The sequence below is a fragment of the Coffea arabica genome, chromosome 1c, assembly GCF_036785885.1.
Source record: "Coffea arabica cultivar ET-39 chromosome 1c, Coffea Arabica ET-39 HiFi, whole genome shotgun sequence".
Taxonomy (NCBI): Eukaryota; Viridiplantae; Streptophyta; class Magnoliopsida; order Gentianales; family Rubiaceae; genus Coffea; species Coffea arabica.
In genome coordinates this window covers 13,544,937-13,568,350 of record NC_092310.1, presented here as the reverse complement: position 1 = coordinate 13,568,350, position 23,414 = coordinate 13,544,937, and the positions used below count along the sequence as shown (strand labels likewise).

At 37.8% G+C, this 23,414-nt stretch overlaps 1 protein-coding gene across 1 annotated transcript; it reads left to right on the top strand.

Annotated features, from left to right (window-relative positions):
* The first annotated feature begins 14,588 nt into the window (after nt 1–14,588).
* On the top strand, nt 14,589–21,618 carry LOC140011234 (uncharacterized). The gene is made up of 7 exons (XM_072060010.1): nt 14,589–15,987; nt 16,097–16,286; nt 16,822–16,925; nt 17,035–17,137; nt 17,219–17,517; nt 20,328–20,633; nt 20,946–21,618. The coding sequence occupies exons 1-7, from the start codon at nt 14,812–14,814 to the stop codon at nt 21,297–21,299; spliced, it is 2,532 nt and encodes an 843-aa protein (XP_071916111.1). The 5' UTR covers nt 14,589–14,811; the 3' UTR covers nt 21,300–21,618.
* Nucleotides 21,619–23,414: the final 1,796 nt, after the last annotated feature.

Sequence of the window (23,414 nt, the reverse complement as noted above, 5' to 3'; positions counted from 1 at the left end):
TATAGGAACCTTAATATTAAAGTTTAATCGATAAATATTCGATAAAAATGGTTTAGGTATATTAGGGTATTATTAGGCGTTCAAATCACACGTGGGGATAATTTTTAGAATTAAGTTGGAATTGAGAAATTAAGTTGAGGTTAGGAAGCAAAGTGAAAAGACTAAAATGCCCTTACATTTCCATGCAAACCAAACAAATCCTCTGACCGCAAGTTCAATCACCGCAACTATCACCAATTCTATACGCAATCGATTCTTATACGCAATCTCTGCTCCTAAAACCGCGGCACCTTATACCATTCTCTCTACTTAACATTTCAAACCACAATTCCAATTCATAGCACAAACCGCAAACCATTTCCTTCCTTCTTAATACCGAGATACCGCCTCTTCACATTTCATTTCCTCTGCACAATTTCACCGCAGCCTCTACACCTACTCTCCACAACCACCTCTCATCTCTTCCTCTGCCTTGGACCGAGGGTAAAGGAGAGAGAGTTACCTTGTGAGCTGCATCCGAGAGCAAGGGAGGAGGGATCGCGAGCTGCAAGAAATTTTCTGTTCTGACCGTGAGCTGAGGGAAGATACCAGGAACCATCGCACCTTTTCCTCTCCTGGCTGTGGCCATTTCCATCTCCAACCAACCGAACTCAACCTCACCACAACACCATTCCAGCCGCAACTCAGGAACCAGGACCAGCCGACCTGCACTTGAAGCCGAGAGGAAGGAAAGAAAATTCTGGGATTTTCGTGTGTGAGCCTAGCTGATATCTGAGGTAATTTCTGGACTAATTAGGTTGATTACTAGTAGAGAAAGCTATATCAGAGCTTGCATGTATAGATTGCTCAGTCGGTGGATGAAATCAAACCATTAGAAAAATTTCTGTTTTGATAAAATGTTGCTGCCGAGAAACTGAGGTGATAATGCAGCTCCATTTTTGTTTTCCGTGGCAATCTGAACACCTAAGTGTCATTAGCTGAGTGAAAACTTGAAGATTAAGACCATGCATGTTGATTTGTGCATTCGGATGATGTTGCTAAAGCAGAGAAAAATTTCTGTTTTGGTTAAAAGTTTCTGCCGAGGAGCTGGCTTGGAATTGTAGTTTTATTTCTGACTTCATGCGACAATCTGAGTTTGATTAAGTGTTTAACTAATCAAAAACAAGAAGTTTAAGTCATCTAAGAACTTGCATGTGGATGATAGGCAGCCGGAAGAGAGTTTTAAGAAAAGAATTTCGGTTATGTGCATGTTTTGGAGCTGCCGAGAGCTTAGCTGGATTATTGCAGCCTGATTTGGTCCAATTTTGTTGTTTGAGCTTATAACCATAATTAGAAAGTTAATCACAAGTTAATTAGGCTCTGCATGTAGCTAATTAGTTAGTTTAAACCAGAAAAATGAAATCAAAGTGCAACCTGCCCATGCATGTTCATCCGAGCCAAGCGGGAAAATTTTTAGAAAATTTTGATGTTAATGGCTGTTAATTGAACTCGATTTCTGAACTAGAAATGTTGATTTTCTAGCTAAGTAATTGCATGAGGAAGTTGAGAGTTTAAAAGCATGATTTAAACCCAGAAAAATAAAATGAAAACAGAACGTCTCTTCATGCATGTTCATCCGTGGCTGATGGACAGATTTCTGGATTTTTCTGGATGATTTTAGTTGCTGTATGAATCTGGTTTTGAAGTGGAAATTTTTAATAGCTAGCTAAGTGTTTACATGCTGGATTTGAGTACCTAACACCATGTTTAAACCAAAGGAAAATTTGATCTAAAGTATATTAGTTGCTGGAATTTCTTTTGTGGTAGCCGAAGGGTGAGTTGGAATCTTAGCATGGTTTTTAAATTTTCCTTGAGACATGATGGATGGAAATGCCTGGAATGTGTTGTTTTGGAGTTTTATAAGAAATGTATGGATGGTTTGAATAAAAACATTAAGGTGTTAAAAGTGAAAAAGGAGTTTTTCACCAATGAAAAATGAAATTTCAGATTTTCGGATGTCCCTGACCAGTCTCAGTGAAATGCATGTATCTTGGTGTAGGAAAATCCGTTTAAGGTGCCGTCAGTGGCATTTGAAACTAGAATCATAGGCCTTTGTTCTGTAGAAATTTCATATTTTCCCTCCATGTGTACTGCTGTCTGTGAATCTTCAAAATAGACTGTTTTGTATAAATGTCCTGTTCCTTTGTGAAACTGAAGTTTGATTTGGATCGAACATTTAGCTTACTTGTGGTTTAAATTTTTGATTAAATTGTGGTTGGAAGTGATTGATGTTGTCAAGGGCTAATGATTGATGAAGCCCTTGACCATTTGAATGATTTTATAAGTATTACTGGGTGATGAAATTTAATTGCTGGAATTTCTTGGAGGCCTTACCTTCATTTTTATTTAGTTGAGATGAGCTTGCTAAAACCAAGTGCTAATGATTGACGAAGCCTTGGTCATTCATTTTATTTTTATCAGAAATGCATCTGTTGAAATCTAGGGCTAATGATTGAAGAAGCCCTAGTGATTTGCTATGTGATTTTGCCATGTCGCTAAATTTGATCCGTAATATGATTTCGAAACGGAATCGAAGCTGTGGAAGTCGTTTCGATCTTACGAACTCAAGTAACTGTGATCAAACTAATCCAAAAATATTCTTCAGCTAGTATTAGATTATAAAACTCAATATCTAGTGTTTTGCCTAAAATTTTCCAACCCGATAATTTCCTTTAGCTCAAACCAGCCTTGATAGTTAGTAAATAAATTCACTAACTTTTGAAAATCCTAAGTCTTATTTTAATTCCTTTTCTTTCATTAAGTTTTGCACTTGGATAGTTGTCGGTTGGAAAAGTTCCGAAATAAGAATTTTAATAATTTTAGTTAAAAGCATAGAAACTTTCTCGGCAAGAAATTTATTTTAGGTAAAATAGTTTTAGTAATAATTTTGCAAGAACCATAGCTTTAAAGGAATGTTCAAAGTAACTTCCTAACGTGGATTTTAAGAGGTTTGTCGACTTATTTCAAGAAAATAATACTAGTTACCCTTTTATAAGGAAAAGTATCTCAAGAAAAACTATAAGAAACATTTCTTCTACTTTTGTCAAGTTTCAACCTAAAGAGATTCTTGATTTTTTCTAAGGGAAAGTAAACTAGTAGTATATTAGATATACCTCGATATGTATAAGCTTAAAAACTGAGTAGAAACTTATAGTTTCAAATTTTGGTTTTTAGGATATTGCGAGGACGCGGAATTCGATTCCCAACTTGATATCTGAACTCCACTCTTGGTGAGTGTCCCTGCTTGTTCTATTCCTACTTGATTAAGGTGCTTTCTTGACTTGAAATGTGATACTTGCAAAACTAGTTTTTGATCCATCGAAGTGAGCAGTGCGTACTTTATCGCACTAGCCGTTCGAGTGGTGACTTGCGTGAATCATTTTCTCGTGAATCCATGAATCTAAATGTAGTTGCGTCGTTGGGTGAATCCCTCGACTTCTGAATCCAACTACCATGAATCTTACTGCAATCACATCGTTGGGTGAATCCCTCGACGCATGAATCTGACTGCAATCACGTCGTTGGGTGAATCCCTCGACCAATCATCTACGGGTATATTTCGAGTATACTGCGTCCTTAGTTGGTGAGCGGGCCCGGGACAGGGGTATGAATGGTGACAGGTTAGGTATCAAAATGAGACGTTCTACATGGATTATAAGTAGTGAGAGTTGACGGAGGGTCAACTACGATAAATGGTGATCAAGCGAGGAAAAATGGCTCCTGAGAGCCCATGTATCCTACCTTGTGCTGTTATACGCTTTCCTAACTGTTTAAATTTGCCAAGTTATTAATTGTTGTTTGATATTATGTGATTGCATGTTTTGGGGCACCACTGAGCTTTAGCTCACCCCACGTTTATTGTTTTCCTTAACAGGTTCTGGAAACTGAAAGCTTGGATGCTTACTTATGTTTTCTCTTTTGGAATATATTTGAATACTATGACTTATTCTGTGGGCTGTAATGTGTTATTTGGGGTAATGTACTTTCATTTTGGATTGCCACTTGAAACTGAAAAATGTGTAAACCCTAATTCGATTGCTTGGCTTGTAAGTTTATAATAGGGATTTATGTATTTATCTATCCGGTTTGGTACGACTTTATACTTTGGTACGTAGCACGTGGGACATTTAAGAGCCTCGATTTGTTATTTTTATCACTGCTATCTCTGAAGTTAATGTAAATTTAAGGATGATCTTATTCGGAAAAAACTGTTTTGTAATAAATTAGGTTATTCTTCGGGAGGATTTGGATTAGAATGCTTGCGTGAGTCCTGGTGAGAGATGGGCAGACGGCCCGCCAACCCTTTGGTTCGCCTTAGGGGGAAGTGGGGTTGCCACAGTTCTTGCTCAACCACTGTTTCTCTTTCTTCTCTTGGTTCTTGGGTTGGCTTAACTCCACGGCTACGACCACGTCCACGACTATGTCTTCCCTCCATATTTTTTTTCCTCTCTCTTTTCTTTTCTTTTCCAAAAGGTAATGTAATAAATAAACGAAGTAAATTGACTAAAATAACAAGATCGAACGTACCAAATACACAGAGAGACATATACACAAAGAGACATATCACGTTAGGCAGATAATCAAAAGCAGTCACTATCACACATGTAGGTATTATCATACCACAAACAAAAATCATGTAGTAACAGAGCAAATAAAAAAAAAAAGGTGATGTCATCCCAGTCTCAGTTAAGATAACCCCGTCCGGTCTCTCACGTCACTTTCTATCCGAACTAAACGTCCGTTGACCTCTTGTACTCATTCTAACCAAACAAAGCATGTTCATGTTCCCAAAATGTAAGTCTCAAGTATTTAACATCACCTCAACTCTGGAGTACTCGGGCACGAGAATCTGAAATAAGATAATTCATATCTCGAGGTGGACAGTCCCAAGAGTAAACTATCTACAATTGAGATTCCCACCTGACGTACCTATCTATGATCCTCAGATACCACGAGAAAAATTTAAGGCTTATAACATTTATGATTCATAGCTTATGCTCGAGCGAGCACTTAGTCCTTCATACTTAGTCACCACTCGGCCCAGACTCACTCAGCGCAGAGATCACGCGAAACAGGTTCTGATACCAACTGTGACAGCCCCACCTCACCCTAAGGCGAACTAGAGGATTCGGCGGACCGCCTGCCCGGCTCTCGCCAAGACTCAGTTATATCTCAAGTAAATCCGAAATTAACACACAAGAATAAGTATAACAACAATCCAAAAATTAAAATGAAACTTATATATATTTCTATCTCAAAAAGGAGTATAAACTCAAATATACAAAGGTTTTCAATTCTTCATACATCCAACCCGTGCTAAGTGCTAGGGCGAGAACCATTACAAAATTGTCTATACTGAGCTCACGTCCTTGCTTGCCTTCCCCTGTTAAGGAAAACAAAACTAAAGGAATGAACGATAAGCTCAGTGAGGTTCCAAAGACACAATCAAACAATAAGTCCAATGCATTAACCATAGATAACCAATAATTCACGAAACATTTACAACGGAAAGCAATAATAACACATTCATTAAAAGGATACGTGCTCACAGGGAGCCATTCATTCATTCATTCGTTCATTCTCCTTTCATTTCCTTATTCCTCCAATCATTTGAAAATGCATTTTTATAAGTAAAAATCCCTCATTTACAATACCAATCGTTCATTCATTTCATTTTACCCCCTTCCGGACGTTGGCCGGACTCCACCAGACTACAAGGTAACATTCGAGTATATCAAACATTCACTCAGGGTTACCATATCGCACAACCGAATCCGCTTCTGATTCGAGTCGATCGGTAATGAAGGGCAGGACCCAATTCAGCCAAAAGACTTACATTCATGCACAAATAACGTTTCAATCATTGAATCATTGAAAATTTCACATTCATTTAGGTCGAGTGCGATAAAGTACACACTCGCCTAGAAAACTCGTTTTGGCAATCATTGAGAGCACTTAATACATTATCAAACAATAACAACAAGCCATGAAGTCAAGGAAAATATAACAAACAAGGAACACTCACCTATTTACGCAAAATAATGTCCAAAATATCCTTCCGGATATTACCCTCAGTCACCGATGAAACCTAAGATTAAACGAGAGAGAATATTACAGTTCATCTAGCAAAAATAATTTGGTGAAATTGAAGAAACCCAACTAATTACGAGTAAAACGTATAAAGATGACTTTAAAGGTGAAAAGAGGGCATTTGGATCTGAGGACGGGAATAACTAGGGTTTCATAAACCAAACGCAAAACTAAACTAAAAGGGTTGTAGAAATTCCAACGGAAAACACTTGGACCGAAGACAAATCAGAATCCAAATAGATAGGCTAAAGAATATTTTTCTGAATCATTTATGTAGTTCAAAATCAACATATATTCAAGTAGATATTATATAACAAAAGTCTTGATGAAAATCATGTGAAAAGGAGGACAAAAATACTTTAACTTCCACACTTAAAACCTCGCTTGAAAATAGTTTTCTCGTAGCCGAAAAAATCCTAATTCATACCTCTTTATGTTAGTAAGGAGTAAGTAAACATTTGAAGTTTCAAACTAAAGAGGTATCACGTTTTAAAATGGTAAAATGGTCATGATATTCGTCAAGCGAAAATATACAAGTTCAAATAGAATGTAGCCCCCCGAACACCCTTTGAGGGAGTCGAAGTAGTTTTCAATGAAGTACGTCCAACTCAACACAAAAATCACATTTCCAATCCACTTTAACTCACTCAAATTACAAGAGAATAATCGGCCAGCATTTCCCTCTAAATTCTTCACTTTCACCATACAATCAAATACCCAATCTTACAAGAATTAACCACAATCACACATACGGTTCATAAGCAATAAAACACATCCAATTAGGTCACAATATCTTTCAATCAAAGCCAATTAGAAACTTAAAAGCCAACCATAAGGAAACCCCCAAATTAAACCCTAAAACTGAAATTTTCGCACAAACCAGAAATTTTCCGCAAACAATCGCAATTAATGCACAAAAGCTCCATTTAATACCATTTAGAGCTATCAATCCAAAACCAACCCATGATTATCATATAAAATCAGAAAATCTCCTAATAAATCAGAAATTCACCATAAACTCCTTCAACCCATAAAATCTTCCACAAAACAACATATTTAACCACTACGAAGCACTAATATACTATTATTAGAACAAAAAGAGAATTTTCTTAGCAACTCACCTTATAACTCAAGAAAGATAGCACCTTAAAACTTTCCTTTCAAAAATCACTCCGTCAAAAACTTTAAACCTTCTTAGTATACCCTTGTATGGAGTAGTTTGAAAATCCAATGGTGAAATCTCAAGATTCGAGCAAAAATTGAAACTAGGAAATCAAGATCTTTCTTTCTTCTCTTTATGATGCACGGCTGAGCAAGGGAAGAAATGAAGATATTTTGGGGCCAAAAGTAGTATAAGAATGAAGGAAACAGGCGGTCAAAGTTGGTGGCCGCCTGTGCCGCATCACAATCCGGCCGGAATCTGGCCGGATTTCGGACCGGAATCCAGGCCAAAATCAAGGCAGAGGAGAAATCAATTTTTTTTTGAAAACCCTTCAACAATCCGACCAAGAACTGGCTGGATTTGCGATCGGATTTGGTCCTTCCCCCTTTTCACAAAATTTTCTTCTTTTCCTAATTCAAATGCCGCGTTCATCCATTCTTCCAGCTCATAGACATATATACACATCTTACATCACACGTTCAATATATGCAATGCAAACTCTCCTTAGAAATGGATAGCAAATTCTTTTCATTTTTAAAAGAAAGGTGAAAATAAACAAAATACTGAGAAAATGTGAAAATTTTAGCGTTCTCACAGGTGCAGTTGGCAACCATAGAATTCACTGAGTACGTTGTAGTTTAGTGTGACCAAATCAAGAATTCTAGAAGGAGAAATGGGCTACCTGAGCTCATTCCATGGCCCGAGTTTTGAGTCATGATGCGCACCCGATTTGTTCCTGGATACTATACCAGGGATTTGTACCACCGATTACAAACCCTAGTCCAAGACAACCGGAGTGTGGATGAGTACCATAAGAAGATGGAGATCCTGATACTCAGAGCGGATGTACAAGAGGATCCCGAGACCACCATGGCTAGGTTCTTAAGCGGGTTAAGACCTGATATTGCTGAACGAGTGAAACTTCAACACTATATGGAGTTGCATGAGCTTATAGACAAGGCCATTAAGGTCGAGCAAAGGCTCAAGAGGAGGGGTACTACTCGATCGAATTTCGACAATACCACCTACTCTACCAACCGCCCATTCCAACCACAGAATGATTCTCGGCCTTTGCCAAATGTTCCTACACCAAAGCCGAGATTCGAGGGAGGTAAGGTGGGCAATTCTAATATGGTAAATCACCCTCTTCTACTCCAAAATTTGAGGAGTCTAGGGCACAAACTAGAGCTCGTGATACTCGATGCTTCAAATGCCAAGGTAGAGGCCATATTGCTAGTCAATGTCCCAATCAAAGGACTATAATTATGATGCAAAATAGCGAGATCGTGAGTGAGGATGAATCCAAGTACGAAGGCATGCCACCTCTTGAAGGAGGTAGTGATGGTGAGTCGCCAAATGAAGAGGAATTTAGTGCACCTGAGGGTCACTTTAGGACCGCATTGGTTGTAATGAGAGCATTAACTACACGTGTTAAGGAGGAAGAGCTTCAACATGAGAACATTTTCTACACCAGGTGCTTCGTCAACCAACACTTTGTAGTGTGATTATTGATAGTGGAGTTACACAAATGTAGTTAGTTCACTCATGGTGGACAACTTGAAACTGCCTACAAGGGATCACCCGCGACCCTACAAATTCTAATGGCTCAATAATTCTGGGGAGATTTGAGTAACCAAACAGTTTCTTATATCCTTCTAAATTCATAAATATTCAGATGATGTGTTATGTGATATAGTTCCTATGCAGACTAGTCACATTATCCTAGGTAGGCCGTGGAAATTTAACAGGCAGATAACTTTTGATGGAGTAACTAACAAGTATACCTTCTTGTATAATAGTAAGAAAGTCGCCCTAGGGAAAAAGAAAAAAAATGTAAGCGTTGAGGCAAAAAGAGAGAGGAAAAGGCTATAGATAGCTTGGCAAGTGAGGTAAAATCCGAGAGAAAACGAATGCTCCTGATAAAAGCCAAGAAAGTGAGGAAGTTAATGAGAGATGAGTAGCCACTTCTTATGCTTGTCAGCAAAAAAGTAGCTCTAAATGTGCATGAATTTGATACTGACATACCTCTCGAGGTTAAGTCTCTTTTGCAGGAATATGCTAACATCTTCCTCGAGAACGTACCAAGTGGATTGCCACCGCTTAGAGGCATTGAGCATCAAATTGATTTCATCCCTGAAACTTCATTGCCAAATCGACCAGCTTATAAGAGCAACCCGGAGGAGACCAAGGAGTTGCAAAGGCAAGTAGATGAGTTGCTTGACAAAGAATGGGCTCGCGAGAGTTTAAACCCGTGTGCCGTTCCGGTTATTTTAGTGCCCAAAAAAGATGGTACGTGGAGAATGTGCACCGATTGTAGAGCTATAAATGTCATCATGGTAAAGTATCACCACCCTATACCTCGCTTGGATGACATGCTTGATGAGTTACATGGGGCTATGTTCTTTACCAAAATTAATCTCAAAAGTGGGTACCATCAAATTAGGATTAAGGAGGGGGATGAATGGAAAACTGCCTTCAAGACTAAGTATGGATTGTATGAGTGGTTAGTGATGCCTTTTGGGCTAATTAATGCACCTAGTACCTTCATGAGGTTAATGAATCATGTTCTGCATCCATTCTTAGGAAAATTTGTGGTAGTTTACTTTGATGATATTCTAATTTATAGCAAGTCTTATAATGAACACCTAGAGCATATTAGAACTGTTATGGATGTACTTCGAAGAGAGAAGCTCTATACCAATCTCAAGAAGTGCAATTTTTGCACTAACGAGCTTGTGTTCCTAGGGTTTGTTATAAATGCGCAGGGAATGAAGGTAGATGATCAAAAGGTGAAAGCTATTCAAGAGTGGCCAACACCAAGGTCTGTGGGCGATGTTCGAAGCTTCCATGGCCTTGCAGGTTTCTATAGGAGATTCGTGAAGGACTTTAGCACCATTGTTGCACTCTTGACCGAGTTGATCAAGAAGAATGAGAACTTCCATTGGGGAGATTCTCAAGAACAGATTTTTCGCGCTTTAAAGCACAAACTCACATATGCACCTGTACTTGCTTTACCTGACTTTTCTAAGATATTTGAAATTGATTGTGATGCTTCAGGTATTGGAGTTGGAGCTGTGTTGAACCAAGGGGGAGGCCTATTGCCTACTTTAGTGAGAAACTCAATGGGGCTGTGCTGAACTACTCCACTTATGACAAAGAGTTGTATGCCCTCATTCGAGCACTACAAGTGTGGCAGTACTACTTAAGGTATAAGGAATTCGTGATACACACTGATTATGAGTCCCTTAAGTACCTTAAACCCCAGCACAACTTGAGCAAGAAGCATGCAAGGTGGATTGCATTCGTGGAGTCCTTTCCGTACGTGATTAAATACAAAGATGGTAAGTCTAATGTGGTTGCAGATGCACTCTCACGAAGATACTCTCTAATCACTTCCTTAGATGCTAAGTTGTTAGGGTTTGAGCTGATTAAAGAGCTTTATGCACAAGATAGTGACTTCGGTGAGGTTTACACTTCTTGCAAACACACTGGGCACGGTAAGTTCTTCATTTTCGATGATTACTTGTTTTATGTCAATCGATTTTGCATCCCACATGGATCCATCCGCGAGTTCTTGGTAAGGAAATCCCATTCGGGTGGCCTTATAGGACACTTTGGGGTTGATAAGACTCTCGCCATGCTGTAGGACAACTTCTATTGGCAGCACATGAAGAGAGACGTTGCACGGGTGGTGGAGCGATGCTTAGTTTGTAAGAAAGCTAAATCCAAGGTACACCTGTATGGCCTTTACATCCCATTACCTATTTCTAGTGTACCATGGGTTGATATTTCTATAGATTTTATACTCGATTTGCCTAGATCCAAGTATGGCCATGACTCTATTTATGTGGTAGTTGATAGATTTTCTAAGATGGCACACTTCATTGCTTGTCATAAAACGAATGATGCATCTCATATTGCTAACTTGTTCTTTAAGGAGATTGTGAGATTGCATGGCATCCCTATGACCATTGTATCTGATAAAGATGTCAAATTTCTGAGCTACTTTTGGAAAACACTCTGGTCTAAGTTAGACACCAAATTGCTATTCTCTACTACTAGTCACCCCTAAATTGATGGTCAAACTGAGGTGGTGACTGGTACATTAGGTACCTTGTTGTGCGCCATCATCAAAAAGAATTTGAAATCATGGGAATAGTGTTTACCTCATGTTAAGTTTGCTTATAATAGGGCCATCCATTCTACTACTGGTGTCTCCCCATTTGAATGTGTTTATAAATTTAATCCGCTAACATCCCTTGATCTAGTGCCATTACCTAGTAATGAGCGTGCACACTTGAATGGTAAGAAACGTGCAGAATTTATGAAGCAACTGTATAAAAAAATCAGGGCTAACATTGAGAGGAGAACTGCTCAATATGTCAAGCAAACTAACAAAGGTCGCCAAAAGTTGATTTTTGAACCTGGCAATTGGGTGTAGTTGTACATGTGCAAGGAACGTTTTCCTGTGCAAAGGCGAAATAAACTACAACCGCGAGGTGATAGACCTTTTCAAATGTTGGAGCGCATCAATGACAATGCCTACAAACTTGATCTTCCTGGTGAGTATGGAGTTAGTGCTACATTTAATGTTTCTGACTTAGCTCTTTTTGATGCAGATGACGCTTTTGATTTGAGGGCAAATCCTTCTCAAGAGGAGGGGAATGATAGCATCATAGTACGTGGGCACGCCGACAATGGCTCGAGTGATCGAGGGGCTGAGGATCGCGTGCAAACTCCAAGCGGATCCATTACTAGGGCTCGCGCAAAAAGGACTTCATGAGCAACTCAATGTATACAAGTCCTTTGAGGGATTCATACACCCTAGTGAAGGTGATCGAGGCCCGGTATTCAGCATTGGAGCTATCAGGGTTTTGCCAAACCCTAGTTTTCTATTTTAATAGTTCATTTATTCCCACATTAGTTTGATTTAATTTGAATAATTGGCTAAGTGCATGTTGTACATAGAATCGCCAAGGGTAGGATTGTTATTTTGTTCATCATTATATGTTAAGATGGGCTGCCTAAGAAGGAAAGCCCGCATGAGGCCCTAACTGTCGAGGGTTGAGCCCGTAGCTTTCGTTTCCGTTTCCATCACTTATTAGGGCCATATCAGCCGCATCTTTAGTTCCTTTTCTTATTAGATTAGGTTTTTACTTATAGCCTATATAAGGCACCACATTACATCAATAAGAGGGTAGACATTTTTATCATAAAAGATGTGAGATAATTTTCTCTATAACTTTCGAGCATCCCTTGAACAACTTAGAGTTATACTCTAGTGTTCTTGTTGGCTTATCAATTCAAGAATCACACTTGAGTTGTGGCGTCTTCTACACTTGCTTGAGGTTCACTAATTCATTTGATTATGGGTTTAGATAATATCAACAAGTTCGTAGTCACGGGGATTAGAGGGGTCGTAGGGTTTCCGCTGCTACCTTCCTTAGACATCAATCGCAAATCCAACAAGCGATCTTGGGTCGCGAATCTTCTTCACCAACGAGATTCGTATCACAGACACATACGACCCTTTGAGCGTTAAGTTAAGACAGATACGACCCCCATTTTAAAGGATTTAAATAACTTAATTGCCCATAAGACTCGTATCTGTAGTATCTATCTAAACTACACTTAAATTTTCGGAATGCTCGAAAAAATAAGTGATCTTTAATTTCTTAAAAACTTATTACTTCATTAGCAAATAACAAAATATAGACCAATATTTACCAAATTTATCCACCTATACAATTACTATGTAGGGAGGATCAGGTCTTATACAAGACACTAATACAAAAATCACTCATTACAAACTGTATCAAATTCCAGATGAAATTTTTAAAGATCACTTTCATTGCATTGCTTTTATCCCCAATTTACATTTAGCCATTCGAGATAAATTGTCGCGTAGCTTCACATTTGAGTTTAAGTGTATAATCAATGTAAAACGTAGTCCCAAATATTGTTTGTTTTACTATATCAAAGTCATGCTAGCTCCCTAAGATCTTTTATACCAAAGCTCTTGGACTATAATCTCTTAACTGCACAAAATTTAAATTTCAGCTAACTAATTAAAAGACATAAAACATGAGTAAAACTAAATTTGCTCCCACAAGCCTTGAGAATGATCTCAAATGGCATAGTGAAAATAAAACTATAACACTATAAAGGCTCTTTCAAAATTTTAATGACAAAAAGAGACCATATATGACACAAGGTCTAAGTTTCTCTTGAAAATGTGATCTTTCTCAACTAGATAATTCTAAACACAATGTATTTGAATCAAGTTCTTCTCCAAATCTAAATCTCACCAGAAAATTTTGAAATAAAAGTGTTGGCGTTTTGAAAATCGGTATGGCTATATATATATATATATATATATATATATATATATATATCATGTTCTATTTTGAAGAGATTTAGATAGAAAAAACATTCACAATGGATTTGATCATATCTTTATGAGTATTCTTTAAATCACTTGACCGCACTATTCATCTTAGAGTGTGAAGTATGTTATTGAGCAATTACACCCAAAACAGCAAGCTAAATATCAACCAAAAAGGTCTTGTAATAATATTGCTAAATGCTAATATTATCACCAAAACCATAACTTAAAACTTTGCCCAATGTCTTCCAATATTTAAATTCTAGTTGACCCTAGAATTATTCAAATCACAATTATTAAAATCTTACATGTTTCATAAATTATTTCTTTTTACCACCATATATGATTGGTGTTCAAATTATTCATCATCTCTTCCCTTAATTCTGAATTAACTTGATGAAAAACAAGTATTAACTATTACACCAACATATTTACCAATATTATTGATAAAAAAAAGCGGATTGCTGGATCTTTTCTACTTAATTAAATGTGAATATATACTTCTAGATTTATGATCATTATAAAAATTTAAATTATCTAAAAAATATTTATCAAAAAAGAATATCTACTAAGTTTTTGATATGAAATATATTACTTGATGTATACTGTCATATTTTATTGAAAATATATAAACAAATTTTTAAAAATTAGTAAATAATTGAGCATTTATAATGCATTAATTTTTTAAAGTTAATATAAATGAACATGATGGATTATTGTTAATTTTTATATTTAAATTATTTATATTTAAATTATTTATATTTATATAAATTTACAGTAAACAAAAAAAAAGCACTGTGCCAAGACGTGGGTAAAATTTAGTACAAGCAAACTTTGAGTCGTCGACAATTTGACATCCGCTCTGGTCAAACAACACCTTTGTTTGCCAATTCAGCCTCATCTTCCAGATCCACGAAAGAAACTACCGATCCGAATCAGCCAAAACCCGCCCCTTCTCACTTTTGTCTCCTTTTTTTTCCCTTCTATCGTTCTGTAATTAGGGTTTAATCAATCAGTTTCAAATCTTCTTTTCTTTTCTAAATTCCCACCGCTCGTTGGTTCTAAGCAGTATCAAATCGAGGATTTGGTAATATTTCCTTTCCTTAACTTTGACAGCTAGTGGGTTGAAGTAAAAATGGTGAGAAAGAATCAATCCAGTTCGTCACCTAGTGAGGCGGAAGAGGGCGAATTGTCGGATTCTCCGGTGGAGCATATCGATGGAATCAAGGCCCAAAATTATGAGAAGAGAAGGAATTTTGAGGAAGAAGAAAGAGGTAGGAGGGGTAGGAAGGACAGTCGGGAAGGTGACGATAAGCTGCGGCATAGAAGGGTGGAGAACGGGAAACGTAGGGATACTGATAGGGAGGACCAGAGAAGAAGAAGCGAGCGGGACGATAGTGAAGAAGAAGAACGGCAGGATAGGAGGAGGGAAGAGGATAGATCGACAGGTCGAAGGAAGGAGGAGGATGGGGACGTGAAGGATGATAGGAGGGATAGAAGTAGGAGAAGGAACGAGTGCGATGATGGTCAGGATAACGGGCATAGGAGGAGGAGGGACTCTAACAAGCATGCGTATAGAGATGAGGACAGAGATAGTGACAGGAAAGCTCGGAGGATGGATAGGGAAAGAGGAAGGAGAAGAGACGACAAGGACGGGTATAAAGATGAGGACAGTGACAGTGATAGTGATAGGAAAGATCGGAGGAGGGATAGGGAAAGAGGGAGAAGAAGAGATGACATAGATGGGCATAGAGATAGGGAAAGAGGGAGGAGAAGAGATGAGAGGGAGAAAGATAGCCGGAGAAGGGATGATGACAGAGAGGTGGAGGGGCGGGATAGGAAGAAAGTAGATAGGAATTTGACGGAGAGCGAGATTAATAATGATAGTGGGAAGGGGAATGAAAACCCGAAGGTGGTGGTACAGAAGGAAGAGAACTTGGGAAGGAGTGGCGGAGTTTACATTCCTCCGTATAAGTTGGCGAGGATGATGAAAGAAGTGCAGGATAAGAGTAGTGTGGAGTATCAAAGAATGAGTTGGGACGCTCTTAGGAAGAGTATTAATGGTTTGGTTAATAAGGTTAATGCTACAAATATCAAAAACATTATACCAGAGCTATTTGCTGAGAACCTGATTCGTGGCAGGGGATTGTTTTGCCGTTCATGTATGAAGTCTCAGATGGCATCCCCGGGCTTTACTGATGTATTTGCTGCATTGGTTGCAGTTGCCAATACAAAGTTTCCTGAAGTTGGCGAGTTGTTGCTAAGGAGGATCATATTACAGTTGCAAAGAGCTTACAAACGAAATGACAAGGTATTCGCTGATTTTCCTACTTCTTTTTTCTTTCATTTGCCTTTTCTGTTATTTATCAAACCCAGCTGACAAACTGTTTTCCCACTGATTTTTTGGTTTCTGTTTGCAGCCCCAATTGTTGGCAGCAGTCAAGTTTATAGCCCATCTGGTGAACCAGCAGGTAGTTCATGAGCTGATTGCTCTTGAACTCTTGACGGTCCTGCTAGAGAACCCTACAGATGATAGTGTGGAGGTTGCGGTGGGTTTTGTCACAGAATGTGGCTCCATGCTACAGGACCTCTGTCCTAGAGGGCTTCATGGTGGGTGGAAAAGGATCTACTTTAGATTTCGTTTGTTTTTTTGGCTTGATTATCTGAACTTACGTGCTTGTTCATTGGTTGCAAGTTCCCTCTCTTACTTCTTTTCCTCATGCTTTGTTTGGGCCAATTACTGAAAAAGTTTTGTTTCAAATTTAATACTTTTTCAAATAAGTATTAGAAAATCGTTCAAATTTAATACTTTTTCAAATAAGTATTAGAAAATCGTTCTGATTTGAGAGCAAGAATGTGTCAATTATCTGAATTGGCTGGTTTTGATATGGTTGGTTCCAACTAAAGGATTACTTTTATGTGTAGTTTTGAAACCCTAATCTTCTCATCAAACAATGGTCAAAATAATGAGAACAAGGGCTTTTGGAAATGCAAATCTTGTATGTGATTTGGTTTTGCCGTATTTAGGTCTGTCCTGTTTATGTGCGCAAGTACTGATACTTATTTTTGCTTTCATATTTGTCATGTTTTTCTGGATAAGATAAGATAATGGTATTAATGCTTGTTTTTCCCCTGTTCAAAATAGGTATCTTTGAGCGGTTTCGTGGAATTCTTCATGAAGGAGAAATAGATAAGCGTGTTCAGTTCTTGATTGAAGGCCTCTTTGCATTGAGAAAAGCAAAGTTTCAGGTGTAGCTTTGTCGTGCAAATATTATTTTTTTTTCTCTTTCTGTTTTGTTTAGTAAGTAGTCATTAATAACGCAGAATTTTGAATTGGTTATGTAAATCTTATGTGCAGGGGTATCCGGCTGTGCGTCCAGAGTTGGACCTTGTAGAGCAGGAAGACCAACTGACTCATGAAGTTTCACTCTCTGATGAAATTGATCCTGAGATTACCTTAGGTAATTATACTTTTGGATGTTTATTCTTTTCTACTTTTAACTGTTATATAGTCTTAACTCTGTTCTTTATTTTGTGTGTAGATATTTTCAAGGCCGATCCCAATTTCTTGGAAAATGAGAAGAAATATGAAGAACTGAAGAAATCAATACTAGGTGAAGAATCTGACGATGAAGCTGATTCTGATGGTGGTTCAGAGGATGAGGATGAAGATGAAGATGAATCTGATGAAGAGGAAGAAGAAAAGATGCAAATAAAAGATGAGACCGAGACAAATTTGGTCAATCTTCGAAGAACTATCTACTTGACCATCATGTCTAGTGTTGATTTTGAAGAAGCTGGTCATAAGCTACTGAAAATCAAACTAGAGCCTGGTCAGGAGGTTAGTAATATGATTTCTAGCTTTATCGTTGCTAATGCTGTCTTTGCTCTGTAGTTTACAAGTATTGCGAATTGCTGCTAAAATAGGCTTGAGAATTTGAATGTTCCATCTGCAAAAGCTAGAGAATTGACGTGCATAGACATTTTTCTTGGTGTTGGTGAAAGATGAGTATGGGAGGAGAGTTGAAAGACATGTTATGTTTGAAAATCATAAAATTATCTAAAATTATTGTCACTACAATCAGAATCATGGTGCTATTGAATGCTTATGGCTGCTATTGATGAGGCTAGCATTGTTTGAGTAAACTAATTTCCTTGATCTGGATTCGGCGTGGTGGTGCATTAGATGGGTGTGATGCTTTCTGGATGGAACTAGTACCAAAAAGAGAATGATAACTCAAATTGCACATGTGCATATTGATATCTTGCTGTGCTTAATGTTTTTATTCACTTCCTGAAGGTATTAAAATAGACAAACATGCATGGGGCATTAGTTAAATGAAACCTTACCATTGAATGAAGATGCTCTTGTCAATGCAACAAAACATGCATATATGACAAGTACTGTCTCTTAGGATTAAATATTTGGGCAGCAACACAACTCCTGTTCCTTGCTGCAGTCTTCTGGCATTTGAATCCCATGCTTTGTTGCAGGTTTATGTTATACTATATTGCTAGTTGTTTGAAGCATAATGGAGCACTTAAGGTTTTGCTTAGTTGCAGCTTTACTTCTTTTCGCATGCTGTTTGGAAGTTACATGTGCTAGAATTGTCTTCTTGAGGAATCTTTTGGCCTTTCTTCACTTTGGTGCAACCTAAAAGCACTCATTTTTATTCCTCTAATTGTAGTTTTTTCTCCTTTTATCCCCTATGACATTGAATTCTTGCAAACCCAAGAGGCTGTCTGTGCTACTATTTTTTTTTTTTTTTTTGTCATACATCTACTGTGAATTTAGTGAACTTCCCGCTGTACATCTGCATCATGCTTTTTTCCTCAGGGATAGGAATAGCATTGGATGCGTTCCTTTCTAACGGTTGTGGATGCTCTTTTTGGATATCAAATTAGGGTAGTTTAAGATTATGAATTGCATATGCTGAAGTTAGGAAGTTCTAGAACTCATAGATCCATGGTCATAATGTGTTAATCTGTCTTGGCTAAGGTCTCTACTTGGACATTATTTCTGCAGAAAATTTGATAAGAGTTTGGATACTGCATTGGTCCTTTAATTAAAAGAAGAGGAGTACACAGTATTGGGGTGGATGTTGACAAAAATGAAGTTGAAACCTTCTGTAACATGTCAAGAGCTTCTATAAAAGTTCCTGATTTCTTCCCTTTCATTTGTTAGATTTTACGCATTGTTGGTAGGCCCATTACTCATTGTTCACCTTAATTGTGTGGGATGCGTGCCCTAAAAATATGAAGACAGTTCCTCCAGCCTTTCTGTTTACTTCTGGTGACTCCCATGTGATAATATACTTTGTCTGGAAGCAATGCTCAGACATGTCTGTAGAAGTGGGAAAACAAAAAGGATTAATCTTTCCTACACTGACAGTGTATACACTATCAGCGTTGGATGAATGACAACTATGCAAAATTTAAATTTGAAATTCAATTTTTGCACACATGTCATGAAGCAAACGGTGATTGTGTATACACCGTCAGTGTATATAAGATTTACTCAAACAAAAAACTAATATATACCAATATCTGCAATGTGCATTAAGAGTTGGATTCAGTAATTGTGACAAAACTCGGCTGGAGGGAGCATCTGTCTTTTCATTTCTCCTAGCCTGGGTGTATGTTGAAAGCTAACCGTACTGTTGGATTTCACTTAACAAACAATATCAATCTAGCTGTGTGCCTCAATAGTTTGCTTTTGTTCATTTTTAGCTAGTCAACTAGGTATAATTGGCTTTTGTGTGATTGGGTTTGTGGTTCTTGGATAGAGCATCTATCTATCTGTATATGCACAAGGCAATAACAATAGTGAAAAAAAGAAGCTTTTTCTCATTACCATGTGGTATAGCTTGTAAGTAATTATGCACCTAACAGATGGAGTGATTTTTCCTTCCACTTTCTCTGTTGGAGTTTTTACCAACAAACATATCACTCTTCAAGAAATTTTTGCTTCACGTATGCTCTTTAATGTCCTGTCATCACATCACTTAGCCAGAATAGCTAATTGCAGAAGTGGAATTGGATAGCAAATTATGCATGCGACTTGCATTGGACATGAACTCGAGCTCTTTGAGCTCATAGCTTCTCAGGAAAGCCTCGTCTTTGTTGGAAGGACCAAATGTTAGGGAATGACTTTTTCTTGGTTTAAAATGCTAGGGGATTATGGGCATTTAGGAGAAACATGTAGGATGAACCTGCATAAAGATGGTCTACCAGCCATCTACAGCTCATTAATAGCTTCCCTCTTGGACTTTTTAATCGTGTAGGCTTCTTCAAATTCTACATGCTTTACCAGAAATTTTGGGACTACTTGGCAGAATCTAACAGCCATGGGAGTCCAAGTTTACAAATTTAATTACAAGTTGAGAATATTTGCCGAGTGAAATTTCTACTTTTTCACAGTCATAGGGTCTTTTTGCAAATGTTTCTGCACTTCATTGCAGCTATTCTTCCTGTGTATCATTTTAGCAGTTTGTGTTGAAGACATTGGCTGATAATTCTTTAGTTTTTCAATTTATTTGGAGTGAGTCTGTGTTGTAATGATTTATTACCATGCTTTTCGCTGATGTGTTGACTGAAAACGTGCTGCTGATGTGCTTGATCTTATACATTTCTGTTTTTGATCTTGAGCAGATGGAATTGTGTATTATGTTGTTGGAGTGCTGCAGCCAGGAGAGGACTTACCTTCGATACTATGGACTTCTTGGCCAACGGTTTTGCATGATCAACAAGGTTCATCAAGAAAACTTTGAAAAATGTTTTGTCCAACAGTACTCTATGATCCATCGACTTGAGACAAATAAACTGCGTAATGTGGCCAAATTTTTTGCCCACTTGCTTGGCACTGATGCTTTACCTTGGCACGTTTTGTCTTACATCCGATTAACAGAAGAGGATACAACATCATCTTCCCGTATTTTCATTAAGATTCTCTTCCAGGTACCTAAGTTATACTTTTGTAAAATTGTTTCCTGTTTTGCTCCTGAACTTTTCCTGGCAAATATCTCATCTGTCCATGTTTCTGACAAATTTGTATTTGTGATATTTTGTTGCGTATACCTATTACTGTCTAAGCTCTCTTGCCTAGTTTTCCATCTTTCTCGTCTGGGATACAAAATTGGTACAGTTGTATAGATGAAATTGCCTTTCTAAAAAGGGAAGGGGGGATGTTTGCTTGGGATTTGCTAAAAATGCTCAACTAAGTGCCTGTTTCCTTTTATACTTGAGCAAACTTTTTCCTTTCTGCTACAGGAATTGTCTGAACACCTTGGTATCCGCTTGCTGAATGAGCGGCTAAATGACCCTACAATGCAAGACTCCTTTGAGTCAATTTTTCCCAAGGATAATCCAAAAAACACTAGGTTTTCTATCAACTTTTTCACATCAATTGGTCTGGGTGGTATCACGGAAAATCTGCGAGAGTATCTGAAGAACATGCCACGCCTTATCATGCAACAGCAGAAGCCTGTTTCTGAATCTGATGAATCAGGTAGTGCTAGTTCTGATGATTCAGATTCATCTGAATCTGAATCATCCTCAAGCTCGAAGGAAAGTGAAAGTGATAGCGGAAGTGATGATAGACGGAGGAAGCGTAGGAGAAGATGAGAGATACTTGTGATTAACTGGTAAACAGAAGTAATTAGAGTAATTATAGCCTCATTGACTGTCATGTTGTAAGTATTGCAACCTGTTTTATATGTTTTTACTTTCAGTTAGCTCTAGAAAATGCTAGTTTCTTTTACCTTTTTCTTGACGGATCAGATGGGATGATTCCTTGGAGTTTAAGGTTCAAATTCCACCGTTGCCAAGTTTACGATTTGTGTGTAGTCTTGGTCCTGGTGATATAATCAGGGCAAATTTTACCTTTTAGTCTTTCTTCATGCAACAGATAATATATGCATCCAGAAGAAAAGAGATTTCCGAACTTGGCCCTCTTTGCGGTATAAATTCTCCGTGGATTATCATATTTTCTTTATTTACTCCCGCTTCCCTTAAAGTTTTAAACGTTTATTGGGGGTGGAGGACACTGTGCTGTTGGAGTTGGATTGGATCCAGGCTCTACCGATGGTTATGGCTTTTTTATCAAAAACATGTATCTGAATTTTCATGTAATCCTCCTATGATTTGTACAAATATTCATTTTATGTTCTTGTAATTTTTGTATTTATTCAAGTAATTTTTTATGCTTTTATATAAGGTAGTTAAGCTTTTGATTGGTTTAACATTCAAGTAAGGATACTATTGGCTTTTTAATTAATGACGTCACATAGGATATTTTCTATCAAGTTTTTATTTTACATAAAATCATAGGAGATGAAGTAAATATTTTGAAATGTTAGGAGAATAATGTGGCAATAAACAAAACCACGGGGATTGTATAAATTTATTCTTTTTAGTTCTTCTCATTGAAATTACTACTGTAAAGTTTGGCAAAAACGTATCATATCGTGCTTTTCTTAATCGTCATCCTGTCATACGATGTAAAGGAAGTGGTCTTGAATGTTTTTCTTCCTTGAGAACGGGAAATCGGTATTTGTCTTGATCGAGATCAACTTACCTTAGGTTTTTCTCGTTATGGCTTGTATGTAAACTATATGGTGATTAAAAAGTAGGTTTGTTTATTTTTGCGGTCTGGTTTGAGCTGTAAATTGGTCCTCTGTAATTGCACTTGCAACTGAAACGCTACCTCGATTTAGTAATGATAATAAAATTTTTGGAGACCCCTGACTTTAACACAGCACCAAAAGTTTTTTTTCCTAACCAACTTGACAAGAATACCTTTGGCTAGAATTCAATACAACAATACTCATAGTAACTTGCACTTCTTCGACAAAACTTTTAACAGGATTGACCTTTAAATTGGTAATTATTGTTTACAATTTATGTGATAACCCATGTCTTCGATGAAGTAAAAAGTTGACAAGTTCTGATCCTATAATCTCCTTGCAAATATGTGCTATTCTGTAAGCAAGTACATTGCTCTAACTTTCCCACCACTATAGAATATATAATTGCACCACATTATTTTGGCTGGTTCACTACTTCGAACTTATGATGAGCTCAGATTGAATAGTTGTGTTGCTGGACAGTTACAAAAAGCAACTTTGAACGAATGAGTTGCTTCTATGTTTGCCCACCAAATAAAGGAATGATGTAGAACCCTTAACTGCTTAATGGTACTTTTCCATACAATGACATCAACAGTAGCTACAAAAAATTGCATATCAACTAAATACCACAACTGATTGTCCCTGTGGGGGTTTCTTTCCCACATCGTCATTGGGGGGGTTTGGGAATGGGTAGATAAGTCCCATGGGCGCCTTCAAAAGTTGCCGGCTTTTGAAGGTTGCTCGAGGATCTAGGTTTATTTGCCGAATTCTTGAGTGTTCTCAAGAAAATGAGATAAAAAAACAATTGCTGGGGCTGCCATACCGGGGTTGGTGGGGGTTAGTTAGCTCTTAGTAGCAGCCGCCCTGCTGGGCTTGCCCCTGTGGGGGTTTCTTTCCCACATCGGTATTGGAGGGATTTGGGAATGGGTAGATAAGTCCCCTGGGCGCCTTCAAAAGTTGCCGGCTTTTGAAGGTTGCTCGGGGATCTAGGTTTATTTGGCGAATTCTTTAGTATTCTCAAGAAAATGAGAGAAAAAAACTAAATACCACAACTGATAAATTTGTACACCACTGTCCAAATGAGTCTTTTCTAACATAAAATCAAATTACC